Source organism: Ascaphus truei, chromosome 9, assembly GCF_040206685.1.
Source record: "Ascaphus truei isolate aAscTru1 chromosome 9, aAscTru1.hap1, whole genome shotgun sequence".
NCBI lineage: Eukaryota > Metazoa > Chordata > Amphibia > Anura > Ascaphidae > Ascaphus > Ascaphus truei.
In genome coordinates this window covers 49,909,033-49,924,935 of record NC_134491.1, presented here as the reverse complement: position 1 = coordinate 49,924,935, position 15,903 = coordinate 49,909,033, and the positions used below count along the sequence as shown (strand labels likewise).

Genomic DNA, 15,903 nt, shown 5'->3' with positions numbered 1-15,903 from the left:
AAAATTTGAACAAATGCATGGATTGTTGCTTTAACAGCTATTCCAAATTAATGACTACAAACAAGCTATAACAGCTATCACACTTTAGTGAGGATTTCCTGTAGCAATTTGTGTTAAGAATGTAGTTTGTGTCAGAATACAGCAGTACAAAGTAGTGGGACTGCGAAGCACCACCAGTAATGGCAAAGAGAAAAATAATGATCGAGGGGACTCCCATAAAAAAGTATCTTTATTGGATCACAGGACCCCCAAAGAGGTAAAAAAATAAAACACACCAATGCATTGCACGCACAATGCGCTTTATCAGGGTGTGTCAGAATACACACAGCTTCTTTAAGTGGGAGCGATTTTATTATCATTTTGGACAAATATTCCTCCTTAACACATGCCACGCTGCTCGCTATGCCCTTATTCAATACGCTGTAACCTGCTTCCCTGTGCTGGAGAACATTGTAGCTGCCCTTTTCAGAAAACCATTTCAATGAGTTCTGCGTCTGTGTATTTTACTTAAAGGGCATGTCAACAGTATAATAACGTCATAAACATCATTAATACAGTAAAGGACTTACCACACCCAGGAACAGTGGTTTGGTGATATCTAAGTTTGCCCTCCAAGCGAAGAATAAGGAATAGCTAAGAAGCATTTTGGTAAATAAACATACCACTGACATCTTCTTGTCTCTGCAAAAAGTCAGTTATTTAATGGATGGTTTACAAACTATGACAGAGGTTAGAATTTTCTTCCAAAGCCTGTTTTCTTAGAATGCACTCAATTTCTATTAGCAACATATATACTTGTCAAAACAAAGTATTTTAAACTCTTTCAAAGCAATTGTTCGACACCATTAAGTTGTTTGCTTTGGGAACGTTCAGTCCTGCTATTTTAGAAAGGGAAATATACGGCTACTTACCGAGTTATAAAGCAGAGCAGTAACGCTAGAAGGGTTAGGCCTTGTGCCAGAGGCGTAAGTTCTGTTTTCATGTGATTTATTTGAACACTGTGAATAAAATAATGTATACAGTATAAGACTAGATGACATGATATATATCCGGTATATGCGTCCTTAAGCCTCTTGCTGCCAATGGAGCTGCAATGTGTTGCAGTCCCTACTGGTAACCAACAGCTTAAAACATGGCGTGCTGTTTAGGGCAACGGTGGCTAACTCCAGTCCTCAAGGGCCACCAACAGGTCAGGCAGGATATCCCTGCTTCAGTACAGGTGGCTCAGTCTTTGACTGCTGAAGCAGGGATATCCTTAAAATCCAACCTGTTGGTGGCCCTTGAGTACTGGAGTTGACCACTCCTGGTTTAGGTGTTTACTAGTACCAAACGTGTGCTGCTAGTAAGGGTTTACTCCAATTGGTCTCAAAACCGCCTTCTTTTTTAAATACTTCCCACTTTTAGAATTTTCAGATGAGTACAGTACAAAAATGTGTATAACATGTGCATGAGTTACAGAAATATAAGTATATTATGGGTGTATGTATACATGATCAGTTCATATACTATTAACTAAAATTCCCTGTGTAATCCCCGACCACCACTTTATTGCAATTCATGCCACAGTACATCTCACCACTATACTAGTGATGTGCCTTCTACCCGGAAATTACCCGGTACACCCGGCGCTTTTTCAGCTACGCGGAAATTACCCTGACCCGGCAGCTGGGGGCTGGGACCGGCACTGGGTCGGAACCGGTGTCAGGTAATTTCAGGGCAGCTGAAAATAGTCCAGCACTTACCTGCAACCGGCGACAGAAGGTGAGGAAGACCGGTGAGGAAGACCGCGGCGACATCTGGGAGCAGCAGCAGACGTCCTGGTGGCGGTGGCTGCAGCCGAAGTCCTTGTTCAGCCGGCGGGAGCAGCAGGATCAGAGCAAACAGCTGATGCCTGTGGGAGCCGGGGAACCATGTGACTGGAGCAGGAGCGTTCCTATTGGACAGCCAGGGAGGAGCCGGCTGTCCCATAGGAACGCTCCTGCTCCGGTCACATGGTTCCCGGCTATCATAGGCATCAGCAGCTTGCTCTGTTCCTGCTGAATAAGTACTTCGGCTGCTGCCACCACCACCAGGACGTCTACTGCTTCCCCCAGATGTCGCCGCGGTCCTCCTCACCCTCCGCAGTGGTCTTCCTCAACCTGCAGGTAAGTGCCGTCCGGGTAAAATTATTCATTTTGCCCGAGTACCCGTTACCCTGTTTTAGGAAAATATAGGACCTGGTACAACACTACTCTATACCAGGGGTTCTCGTGAGACTTTTTTTTGGGAGGGGGCGCAACTCACTTGGCTTCAGTCCCCGCGTCTTCATGGCAATGCAGCGTTAAATTACGCTGCAGGTCACGGCCTGTGACGTCAGATGACCCTACGGCGTTATTTGACGCCGCATTAAAGGTAAGGGGGGATGCACCACACAGGGGGAGAGAAGGCAGGGGGGCTCAGCGCAGGAAGTCTGCCTACCCCTTGCTCTATACCTTTGAGACTCGCATAACAATTTCAACACTGAATGTGCATTGGAGCTTCTGTGTTTATTGTAACAATTTCAACACAAGAAATTAAAAAAAAAAAATCCCACAAAATATATTTGTCAAATTATGTCAACACTGAACTCCAAATAAAAGTACAGATTGATGTGACTGATCAAAGCCATATGACGTTTGTGTGTGTATGTGTGTATGTGTGTATGTGTGTATGTGTGTATGTGTGTGTGTGTGTGTGTGTGTGTATGTGTGTGTGTGTGTATGTGTGTGTGTGTGTATGTGTGTGTGTGTGTATGTGTGTATGTGTGTATGTGTGTGTGTGTGTGTGTGTGTGTGTGTGTGTGTGTGTGTGTGTGTGTGTGTGTGTGTGTGTGTGTGTGTGTGTGTGTGTGTGTGTGTGTGTGTGTGTGTGTGTGTGTGTGTGTCCTTTGTATTGAAACATTGGTGCAGCGTCCCACACATTTTTGGTTGATACATAGCAACAGAGTAAACAAAATGAACAGGTTTTATGATTTTTGCCAGGTGCAAGTTAGCAGATGATTTGGACATCGCAGGTTCAACTCTTTTTTGGGAGCATAGATACAATTTTTTTTTAGTATACACTTCCTAGATCAGGGTTTTTGAACCAAGTTTCCAAGGAATGCGTGGGTTCCCCAGGCATCCCTAACGGGTTCACTGCAATTTTCAGGTAATGTTTAAAATTGTACCAAGTACAGAAGAATTTACAATACATCTGATCTAAGACGCGCTATTAGAGAGGGTTGGGGTTCCTCAGAATTTCACATAGGGTTTCGTAACCAAATCAAGTTGGAAACCACTGGCTATATATTCGATTATAACAATCTTCTGTAGCCATCCTTTTCAAAAAGTAGTCTCACAGCAAAACTTTATTTATTTTTAAAAACAGAAGTACAGATTTTTACAATAAAATTTTTTTTTAATTAATAATGTCTGACTATATACAAGTTGATATATATTCGACTAAAACCCCTTTTTGATGCTTGGGACGCATGTGGAGAAATAAAAAGTTAGTGCATAGGCGCATGCAAGCACAATATCATTTCCGTGCGGCAACTTTACGCCAATACCTAGGCCCCCCCAAAAGGAGTAATTCTAAACACACTGAAACGGACGCACATGCCTTTATTGAGCAAAAATTCCAAATTGAAGTCACTAGGGACATTCGTCCGAAAACGGTCCAAAAAACCGCTTTAGATTACATAAAATGTAATAATTTAATATTTACTTACATTAACACTTCTGTCATGCTGGATCCAGTCTCTGATTTTGCCTGATTAAAAAAAAAAAAAAAAAAAAAAAAAAAACTTGTAAATGTTTCTCTAAACACAATTAATGGCAAAATTAAAAACATGATTGCCAATAAGAAAAACAGATTGTGGAACATACTTAAAAATACAAAGCACAAAATATGAAAAAATAAAACTACTATTCAATTCAATATAAATTTAATTCAGGTAAACAAAAAAGCACACAATTGCAAAAGATTTTCACTAAAAAAAATGTTTATTTTTCCTTGATTGATTCTTCTCAAATAAACTGCTAAAATACAACCAAGGAGCATGCAAACATTTACCAACTCGGCATACAAAGGGAAAATGCTACGGATTCATATGGACTATGCAAATAACACTATAATCCTTTATTCATTACACAGCAATACCGCTTCCACTGGACAAGATTGCAGTGCCAATCATATTGGCGGTTTCACAGCATACAGAATAAGCGCCTATACCACAAAACCAGAATATCTGCATCTGCATGAAACTATACAATAGATGTAATAATGCAGACCCCTAGCAGTTAGCCAAGTATTATGTTCAATAAAGATGTGCAAATGTTAGTGAATATACACCCAACAATAATTGTGCGCTCAATTACCCAATAACTAATATTCTTCCTAATAAACAATCATAAAAAGGATTCCTTCTATTTTCAACAACAAACCTGGATGCATATTTTGTGAACATAATGGTTTACTAAAGGACGTTATTGAAGCGGTCCTTAGACACACTTTATTTACAGGCATTGCCCATCAAAGGTAAGATCTGGAGTACGGATTTGTGTCCAGCCACTGTATTCAGCTACTTATCAGATTAACCACTTGAAATAATGTCAGAAATTCCATTCATTATTTCATCTAAAGTTCTCTTGAACTTTGAAGTTCTGTAAACAAGAGAAGGCAGTTTACCAGACTAAATGTTCCATACTCTTCTCGAAGTAAATGCGTAAGAAACCCTTGAAAAGTCGTCTGGTCTCCCCAGGTCCAGCGTGCTTGACTGAAGTATGCCGAGGCAATTAGGTATAAATATGGCAACAAACCCGCCACGAAACATACCCCTAACTTCAGCATGTAGCCCAAGGACAGCTCCTGCATCAGAACAGAGCATGTGTTACTTCTAACTCACCAACTTTTATAACCAATACAGAAAAAAAACATCAGAAACATGTTACACGAAGAGACTATCCCAATTCGTAGCATATCCCTGCACACACGGTCAAATCTTGTGAGTTCGGGGATTAGTTAGAAATTGCTACTAATTGATCTCTTTTGCAAGGCAGAGTGAAAATGTAAGTGAAGCAAATAATATTAGCGATGACTGCCTAGTATCATATTCCCGACGCCTCTAACATTTAAATCGCTTCATGACATGGATAGGTAGGTGGTGCTCTGCAAGACGAAGATAACCCATTCGGAAAGGATCAAAAAAGAAGAAATTGGCTGATATTACACTTTGCAAAATATCCTGCAGCCACTCATCAACAAAATTAGGACAAGATTATGTGTGTGTGTGTGTGTGTGTGTGTGTGTGTGTGTGTGTGTGTGTGTGTGTGTGTGTGTGTGTGTGTGTGTGTGTGTGTGTGTGTGTGTGTGTGTGTGTGTGTGTGTGTGTGTGTGTTTAAAGTGGCTCAAATTGATATACAGAGCTGTGGCATCAAGTACTCCACAATTTACAGTTTAATATTATTATAGTGTAACGTACATTTCATATAAATAGGAGGTCGTTTGAGTGGATAAGCAAGCAAGGATGCCAAACAACTGTTTGAAGTTAAATCAGTTCCTTCATTTAAATACAAGTTTGAAGAAAGTTCTCAGTTTTTTTGCCAGAGTAGGTGTCACTGCAGAACAGGGGCAGCCAACTCCAATCCTCAAGGGCCACCAACCGGCCAGGTATTGGGGATATCCCTGCTTCAGCACAGGCGGCTCAAACAGTGGCCCTATTCAAGATCCTGTGAAGTTGTTCTCCCCACGTTGGAAAATGTCCCTTTTGCTTAAATAAATGGGACTCAAACCTTCTGCAGCTTAGGGAAGACTATCACAGCATAATTAATGGGGCCTTGTTCTTTAACCCTCCGAGAGTGCTGTGGTTGGAACATGACAGAGTCTATCCAGTATTTTTCCTCCAGTCCAAGTGGATAAGTAAGCAGCACTTATGTTTTAAATGCATATTGGAATAAAAAAAAAAAAAAAAAAAAAGATATAGCAAAAAGTAAAGGAATTTAATGAGTAGCAAAAAAAGGTAATTTTAATGACTTAAAGAAGTCACAGTAGCATCCAACGTTTCGGTGCATACAAGCACCTTCATCATCCCCGATCCCTGATGAAAGTGTGTGTATGCACAGAAACATTGGATGCTACTGTGACTTCTTTAAAGCCGCAGTCAAGCTTCCCCCCCCCCCCCCCTTTAATATGTGCATCAATACAATCCACACGACAAGTAATTAGCCAGGTTGCAGATCGGTCGGCGAAGATTCGGCTCGGGGGTTCACTAAATGGCTGTCAGTGCAGCAGAAGAGGACCAAAGATGAAAAGCTCGGTGGGGAAGATCATGTGACCAGGCAGTCACTAGATACAATTGGTGTACTGCTAGAGAGAGGGCGGGGCTCAAAAAGGGGTGTGCCAGAGCCTGTTTCAGAAGAGGAAGGGGATGTGACTTTGTAAATGGTTGCTATAGAAACAGAAAAAAATATTACATTATAATACATTAAAAATGTAATTCAGAGTTGTTTTAAAAAAAATGCTACAAGTATTTTCTCATAGTACAGAACGGATTTATTAAAAAGAAAAAAAAACACATGTAGGATATTGCTTGGTCTGCAGCTTTAAGTAATTAAAATTAATTTTTTTGCAACTCATTGAATTCCTTTACTTTTTGCTGTGCTTCACTCCATTTTTCTATGACTACATATCTTGACCAGATTGTTTTTGGCATAGCACCTACAGTATTTTTGTTACCTGACATTGTCTTACTCCCCTGCTAAAGGCATCTCAAGCTGCTGGATCTGATCCTATCTCTGTGAGAAATTCAGGAGCTCATGCTCGTCCTTAGAATCTGGGTATTTCTAAGTTAATCCCAAATCGTTCAACATTACAGAAAAGGACATGGAAATGGGATGGTCCAAATTAATTTTTTTGCTATTTTTAAAGCTGCAATCCTGCCCAACTTGGTTTATTATTATTTTTTTAAGCACTGGAACGGGGGGTGGTTGGGGGGGTGCCCCTCCGGGCTCAACCATGATAACTCTCCAATTCCTAAAATACTCACAGTGGAAGTAACCGGTGTTCTCTTGGCATTTCAATAGCCTTCCAATAGGAAGCAGCAACAGATGACATATGGCCTGCATGACTCGCGAGTTTTGGTAGCCATTTTGATATCCGTAAAGGAGAGGAACACAACGGTAACGCCATCGGTGAGTATCGCAAAAACTGGGGGGTTGCGAGAGCTGAAAATAACACAGCCCAGCTCCATCATACATACATTGTAAGCTCTTCCGAGCAGGGACTCCTTTTTCTAAATGTTACTTTTATTTCTGAAGGACTTCTACCCTTTATGTGTTATTTGTATTATTTATATGATTGTCACGTGTATTACTGCTGTGAAGCGCTATGTACATTAATGGCGCTATATAAGTAAAGACACACAGGCAGAATTGCGGCTTTCAGCTTTGCAGAGATTTTTTAAATGGTTGCCATTTTATATTCATTTGATGCGTGTGTGTGTGTGTATTTTATATAGTATGCAGAATATTTATACAGTACCTACATAACGCGGGTTCTTCTAAAATAAGATGTATTTTGCTAGTTCTCACGGCTTTGTGGAGCACTATATTGACCAAAAGCGGTTTAGTGCTACAATCTTCCAAATTCCACACAATACTTTTCCCCCACATCATTTACTTCTATAAGGATGCTGCTTAGAAATAACACAAATATGGTACTGTATCGAGTTGTAAAAGCATATTTAATTGTGTGACGTGCAACAGTGGGGTGGCCCCGAGTGGTATAATACAGAATGTTTCACATCTAGGTATAGAAGTGTGTACGCATGTACAAAAACAAACCTTTGCTTTAAACTGGTGGCAGAAAACCCACAACACGATGCATATGATGTAGAACACAATGGTGTGCTGATTACACAGACTAAGTCCACAGCAAAAGGCACCGACCTGAGATATCTGAAAAGAAACAACACTGGCCGGTTACTGCGGGGCAGACCCCGAGCCCATTCTGTACGTTGCCCTTTGTGCCGTCCAATCACAAGGATGCTTGACTTCTATTGCAAATGTCTCTGACAGGTCAATAACTATATACACCAAGGAAAAAACTATAAGGTAGAGGTTATTTCTGTTTGAAATCCTCCAAAACAGGCAGAGGCAAAAAAAATCTATTGCCAAGGCAGTGTATAGTGCTGGCATACTAGGACAATGAAATAACTGGAGAAAATCAACCGTATGGAAACTTGAGACAATCAGCGTGTCTTTTCAGTACAGGGCTCTGTTTAATGCAGCAACCCCATCCCCTTTTTTTGGTTGGGGGGGTTGGAATTGGGGTTCCTCCGGACCTGAAACGCGCTAATTTTCAGCTCATGGTAGCCCCCAGATAATTGCCGGTGAAGTTACTGTTATTACACCCTAGTTTTTTAAAAGGGAATACTAATGGCCGTCCAATAGGAAGCTGCAACTGATGTGGCCGGAGGTTTGACGGCCATTTTGTTTCCCTGGACGGAGATTGAAACCCGGTAACTTCACCAGTAAAGTCCCTCAGGAAACCAGGGGGTCCCTGGTGCTGAAAGTTATGGTACAGCTCCTTAAAACAATGGGGAGGTGAGGGGGAAAAAACAACAAGAAATTAATAGGGGGCAGTGGGATTACCACCTTATGTCATGGAACAGGGGCGGCCAACTCCAGTCCTCAAGAACCACCAACAGGTCAGGTTTTAACGCTATCCCTGCTTCAGCACAGGTGGCTCAATCAGTAGCTCAGTCTTCGACTGATTGAGCCACCTGTGCTGAAGCAGGGATATCCTTAATACCCAACATGTTGGTGGCCCTTGAGGACTGGAGTTGGCCGCCCCTGCGAGGTGGCTCAGTCACTGGCTCACTCGTTGACGACACACAACAGCTTGTGGGGCATACAAAATAAATATACTTTGTCATAGAAAATAGAGGTGCAATGTATTTAACTTCAAGCAGTTCCGGCATTTCTTTCTTTTTCCTTTTAACCATTTGTATGCACTTTCTGCATTGTGAGTCCATCAATATGTAGAGAGAAATATATATGAAATTTCACCTTACAGTGTTATTTATTTAGTCAAACAAAGGTTACCTTTGCTCTGTCTTTTGCAGTCTTTGCCTCCTCATACTGTACTACAAGAGCCATAAGCAGCGCCACAAAAAGATTGTTCAGGCTGAAAACCTCGGCTGCAATGGACCACTGCCATGTTAGACGGGAAAACGAAAACAGCCCCGAAGCAAGGATTCCTGCAGCATATGAGCCAGAAAGCCTGCAAACACAGATAACACCAAATCTCCTTTTACAACGAAAAGGGTCTACTTTGTTGTGCATTTTTATAATATAGCAAAAATCATTAGTTACCAAGAGCCACCATATTGGGGGAAGTCATATTTCCACACACAGTTTTAAGGCATACAATATTAATTAGGTAGGTACAGAAAAGTGGGTAAGGGAGAGCAACGGTTTCATATTCTATTACCTTCGGTATTCTTTGCAGGATAATAAGAGGATCTCAGTTCTTGCAGCTTTCAAAACACTTACCAAGTTAAATGAAAGCATCAGATACAGAAACAAGAATAGAGCATAAATACAGGAGTAATATACTGTAGGTCACAATGAGTAGTAAAACTGTAGCTCAGGATGAAGAAGAAAGCCAGTAATTCAATGAAACCGATCACCCTTACAGTATGAATTTTAGGTAGATCCGTTGTAGGTTCTGATGGCTTTTAGCAGACTAACATGAGAGATCTCCATAGATTAAATAATAGCATACAGAGCCGTCTAAACCTCACAAGTTTCATCTTCTAGTGAATGGTCTCTCTAAATTACGGCCACAAATGATGGTCTAGGGCAGTGGTGGTCAACTCCAGTCCTCAAGGGCCACCAACAGGTCAGGATTTAAGGATATCCCTGCTTCAGCACAGGTGGCTCAATCAGTGGCTCAGTCAGACAGCCACTGATTGAGCCACCGGTGCTGGGGCAGGGATATCCTTAAAACCTTACCTGTTGGTGGCCCTTGAGGACTGGAGTCGGCCTCCCCTAGTCTATAGATTTAGACCATTCACTTTTGGTGTAGACTCATCCACAGACTACACATTTTACAAATTCATTAGTATGTTTCTCCTAAACAATCAGCTAAAATCATGAAAGTGTGCAACATTAAAGCCTGCTCCACTTAGTTAATCTACCCATACGATTGAAATCTTTGTTCTGTTCATACCAGAATTGTATTATGATGTAAAAAAATATGTTTTCCTATAACTCCAAGACTAAAGAAGCCTAATGCTTCCAGATAAAAGAAACTGATTGATAGATTGATAGAGACAAAACCAAAAATACTTATTTTTAGGAGGGGAAGGGGGGGGGGGGAGGAAATCGACAAAATCTACAACATACCAATTGTCTCTGTTGAATTCATTTAGAATTTATGGACATGGGTTATTTTGATCAATTAAGATTACCAATCTGTGCATTCTAAAATGACATTGGATTTTGAACTCTGATTTCTGAAACGTGACAGTTACACAGTAATAATTCCCAGAGGGCTGCACATGGGTTTTATTCTTAGTTTTCCCATTATAAACCATTGAGTATGGTTAATTTCTTTCACAGTACTCAACGCTAAATGTGGCAGTAGGAATCCTCAAGGCCATTAGTACTTGTATAGCTCAGATGTGGTCATCTGCCAATGTTCACTTTCTATGGTAAGGTAACCTATGTTCAAGGTTGAGGCAAAATGTAAAAATAAAAAAAATTTAAAAAAATAAAAAATATGGCTCAACTAGGTCATACAATATGGTGGCTGGTTAACTAGGTCATACAATATGGTGGCTGGTTAACTAGGTCATACAATATGGTGGCTGGTTAACTAGGTCATACAATATGGTGGCTGGTTAACTAGGTCATACAATATGGTGGCTGGTTAAACTGAGCTTTGAAGCAGCTTTTCATAATATGTAAGGTGTCAAGTGAACCGTTTAGATAAATCCTGGCTAGTGCACATCCCCGAATGCAGAATCTGGATTATTATTATATGCACATACACACATTATCACGAGTAAGACTAAATTTGTAAAGCTTCCAGTGACTGAGCTCCTGATTAGAACCAACGCTACCACCACCCTAACACCTGTCACTAGTTTTAAATACCTGGGCTTATGGTTTGACTCCCACTTAACATTCGGGATGCACATTGATACCCTGACAACCAAGACCTATGCCAAACTAGGGGTACTTTACAGGAACAAATCCTCCCTAAGTCTCCTGGTCAGAAAGCGTATTGCACAGCAGATGCTAATGCCAATTATTGACTATGGAGACATAGTATATGGCTCGGCTCCTCAAACCCACCTTAGCAAACTTGACACCCTCTACAATTCAATTTGTCGTTTTGTTCTCCAATGCAACTACAACACACATCACTGCGAAATGCTCAAAGAACTAGATTGGTCATCACTAGAGTCTAGGCGCAAAGTTCACCTTTCCTGTCTCACCCTCAAATACTTTCTGGGCAAGCTACCCAGCTACCTGAACAAGCTCCTCACCCCTACCACATGCAGTACCTATCACCTGAGATCAGACTCCAAAAGACTATTCATGGTCCCAAGACTCAACAAAGTATCCGGACGTTCCTCCTTCTCCTTCCGTGCACCCCAAAACTGGAACAACCTACCAGAGACTCTCATATCCACCACCAGCTTAAGTTCTTTCAAATCTAAAGCTGTCTCACACTTTAATCTGGTCTGTAACTGTTTCATACGCTCATAATATATATATTTTCTTTAACTGTGCATGCAATGTCTTGTATATAATGTATACCTTGTTCATTTATGTAACTGTATTTGTAACCATGTATTATTTTGTTTTACTCTGTGCCCAGGACATACTTGAAAACGAGAGGTAACTCTCAATGTATTACTTCCTGGTAAAATATTTTATAAATAAATAAATACCGGCGCAACACTCAGATAAAAGAAAAACATACATTTATGTCCACAATGCAAACTGGACTGAAACTTTGGACCTGTGTGCATTTTGGACATAATAAATGTACCTCTCTCCTTTATCCGAGTGTTGCGCCGGTATTATATATCACTCGTGATCTAATCTGACTAACCCTCATCTCCTTTACCACGCACCACGACTGCCTCCCACTGTGTGCTGCAATCTTCTAGATATAGATATCTAACACTTTGGTTACATTATTTTGTACACATTAACTTATCCATTGTACTAAAAGTTGTATTTCATTTTTGGGGATCTTTATTTATTTTTATTTTTTAGGAAACCTGCATAACAAACTAAAATAAACACTTAGCAGTACATAACTGTGCTAGTTATCACACTACACACACTTGTAATCTTGTGAAGTACTTGCAGTACTTGGAGGAGAAACCTTTTTGGAAGGACAGATCCTTGTCAGGACTGCCAAGGTGTCACTCCTCTGCCCTTTCTACCCTCTGCACTCTAACACACACTATCCCATGGGGAAGAAAAGAATCACAAGAGCAGAACACTCATTGTCACAGAAGGTTGTTAATTATTTCCAATTCAATAGGATCGTTCTATGATTTTGACTGGGCTGAGCAAGAGGCCGGTCTGTACTAGAGATGGAGAGACAAGGGTATTAAGAAAAGAAAAAGGGACACAAAAAGGAATGGAGGTCAGCTCTTTTAAAAGGTTGCATTGTTGACTACAGCAATGAATTTATCATGCGCCAATACTGTGACATCCTGCTGTCATTAAAAATCAGAAAGGTGCTTATTTCCCTTGTTTGTAGATATCCCTATTGTTACACAACACAGCATGTTTCCACACTGAGGTTCGACGCCTCAGAACATAATCCAATGTGTTACACAGGCAGTACCAATATAAAAATTGGTATTAAATTTAAAAAAATAAACACCTTGACAATGGTTTTATTGGCTTCTTTAGAAAGAATATTCACCATAGAAGTAACAAATGCACTTATTTGAATCGCAAGACACAAGAATATGGGTTCCTTTTGTCTGGGTATGCTGAACTTATACCCATCGTCTACTTTTGTTTATCTGTTTGACGAATGATCACTTCATATTTCATTTACAAAGAACAAAAAAGTTAACTATATATTTCTGAGGACTGACACGGTCGTATCACTAAACTTTTTTTTTTTTTTTTAAAGATATCTAAAGCTTTTATTAACAGAAATGTTAATTAGTTTTGCCAATATTTGTACATTGAGACACACACACACACACTTCAGGGGGCATCACAATACTTTACAGTTAAAGAACAAATTCAAGTGCTATACAATTATTTTTTAGACAGGAAATGCCAGAAGAAATAAGTCTCTTACACCGTAACAGTGGGCAAACGGATATACACCTGTGCCCTGGCGATACGGAGTTCCAGACCTCTGAGGATGCACACAAGGCCCGCCCACCCAGCAGAGGGTGCGGTACCATTGGCACAGAGGGGCGGTACCATTGGCACAGAGGGGCAGACCTCCCCTCCCCCCAGGACCACAGACCATAGCCAGCATCCCTCCGAGGCTTCAAAAAAAAGATAAAAGATCATAGGCTTGGTGAAACTGTTTGTTACTTTGAGCTCATGCTGTTAGAATTAATGCAATATGTATTTGTGCACCAAAACAAAACTGTAAATGCACAAATCTCTGTCTCAGCTATAATGTGCCCAATTTGTTTTATGGAAAGAAAAAAAGAATCTTACTATTGCATGTCTGAGATCAGATGCATTGTAAGGAACCCCAGCCTCGCTAATTATTTTGTATTTGGTATAGTTTCCAAATGACCTGAAAATTGCACTGAACCCTTTAGGGATGTCCGGGGAATCTAAGGGTTCCTAGGAACCCTGGTTGAAAACCCCTGCTTGTAGCAGAGAGAATGAGGGCATGCTTGTGTGCTCTTCCAATAACTAGAGCTGGAGAGGTTTACGAGGAATCTCCTTTGTACTGCAGCCTGCGTTACTGAACCCAGCTTCAGGTTCAAAGTTCTATTGGCGGTATTGGCCCAGAAGACGTCTCAATTCACTGTTGGTTGTGGAATCTTTTAAAGGGATGAACGTTTTTCATAGTTTCTCAAATCTATGTACTGTACACTACAATACCACCTAAATAACTAATTGGTTCCTAAAATGCATCACAACCTACAATTAATCTATACTTCCTGTGCCATAAAAAAAAATGTAGTGATCCTGTGGTCCTAAACTTCAAAAGATAGTAAGGATAACTCAAATATTTTATTTGTATGTATATTGCATCTCCTTAAGTGGTAACACGCGTTATCCCTTATTTAATAGGCCGTGGAGCAGTCTTCCTCTCTCATTCAATTAAACACAGTTTTATTCTGCACTGTTTCACAATGTCTTAAATGGGAGTGTTTAATGCAGGGGTACCAAACTCCAATCGTCACGGGCTACCAGCAGGTCAGGTTTTCTGGATATCCCTACTTCAGCACACGTCGATCAAATCAATGGCTTAGTCGAAGACTGCATCAACTGTGCTGAATGAAGGATATCCTGAAAACCTGAGCTGCAGCTAGCTCTTGAGGACTGGAGTTGGCGAGCCCTAGTTTAATACTACCATTTTAAAGTTGGAAACTGTCTTAACTCACACACACATTTGGTTCACTTCCCCTCACTTTCTATTCATTGAACTGAATGTTGTAATTGAAATAGTTCTATTTTAAACAGCAATTTAAAGGCTGCAAAATGTGGCTGAAAATAGAGATTAGTCTTTTTCCCCCCGAACAGAATTTAAAGCCACTAGCAGCACTGCAAATTCTGAACAAGCCCAGGGGCTTTAAAAAAAATAAAAATGTATTTATAGATTAACAATTAAAAAAATCTTTTCAAAACATCAGCATTTATCTCCATTACTACCATCAATAGTGTACAGTTCCAGTAGCAGAAAACTCTGCAGGGAACAGATTTAGCAATTTAAATGTTTTATAAGTTTTGGTAATTGAGGAAACTTTTCATAATCTGACATTTCTTAAAACCACTTATTAGAAATTATGCAGCACAGTAGCTGTGGAAATATGAGCTCACTTCACAATTATAAAGTCAGCCTGTGCAGCCCTTTCCTATTGTATGAAGTGGCATAAACCCCACGGCAGCCTATCAGCTAACTGGCAGGCAGGGGGCTGCTCTATTCAAAGTGAGAGATACAAGCTGCAGGGCACAAACCTGGCAGCTCCCATCTGACCCCACAATCCCCTACTGGTGACAGCTCCAAGCTCCATAGCAAATTAGGCCTTCTCATATTACAATTGGAGAAGACAGATTCCATTAGCAGTATCTGAAATTGAGTGGAGAGCTGCACTGTTATCAGACTTGACTCATAAGCACTGCTATTAATCAGAGCTATGATAGCATTTATATATTTCAAGCTATCTGCAGCCACTGTGATATTCTGCTACAAAGGGTTGATGGGACTTAGGAAAGGGAACAATGAAGCTTTCGGGAAAAGCAGAGTAAATCAAGAAAGTCTATGACTGCCGCACATTCTGAAGGGATTGCGGTTTACATAAATTTTCTCCCCATTGGAGATTGAGCTCTTCCTCATCTTACACATGGGATTTAGTTGTCACTCAATGGTAACAGCTGTGAAAAGGTGAAGCGGCCCACCGCTCCGAATATTGCCTTTGCTTTTAAAGCAATTAACCCATGAACAGGAGGATACCTGGTGATATCAAAGGGATTAGACTAGGCAGTGCATTATTAACATTTCCTTGAACTAATTCTAACTCTGACTAGCTGTCAGAAAAGACTCGGCATTTCTAAAGCATTTGTATACTACATTTTTTTTTCCTTTTCTGCAAAATTAAGTAGTGATATCAGCATGCAAGGAGTATACTGTACACCGTTATGAAAATGAACTGAGCTTTCAATG

General features: G+C 40.5%; 1 protein-coding gene across 4 annotated transcripts in view; it reads right to left on the bottom strand.

Moving 5' to 3' along the window:
• The window catches only part of TMEM260 (transmembrane protein 260), a 55,604-nt gene that overhangs the window by 17,289 nt on the left and 22,412 nt on the right, over positions 1-15,903 (bottom strand). For 2 of the 4 annotated variants that reach the window (XM_075614760.1, XM_075614763.1), the window contains 6 exons: positions 9,102-9,279; positions 7,839-7,952; positions 4,687-4,866; positions 3,728-3,768; positions 912-998; positions 570-681 (listed from right to left, as the gene is read on the bottom strand). In XM_075614760.1, the coding sequence (XP_075470875.1) occupies positions 570-681; positions 912-998; positions 3,728-3,768; positions 4,687-4,866; positions 7,839-7,952; positions 9,102-9,279 (712 nt within the window). The remainder of the gene's footprint in view (positions 1-569; positions 682-911; positions 999-3,727; positions 3,769-4,686; positions 4,867-7,838; positions 7,953-9,101; positions 9,280-15,903) is intronic. The other 2 variants (XM_075614761.1, XM_075614762.1) reach the window with 2 other exon arrangements.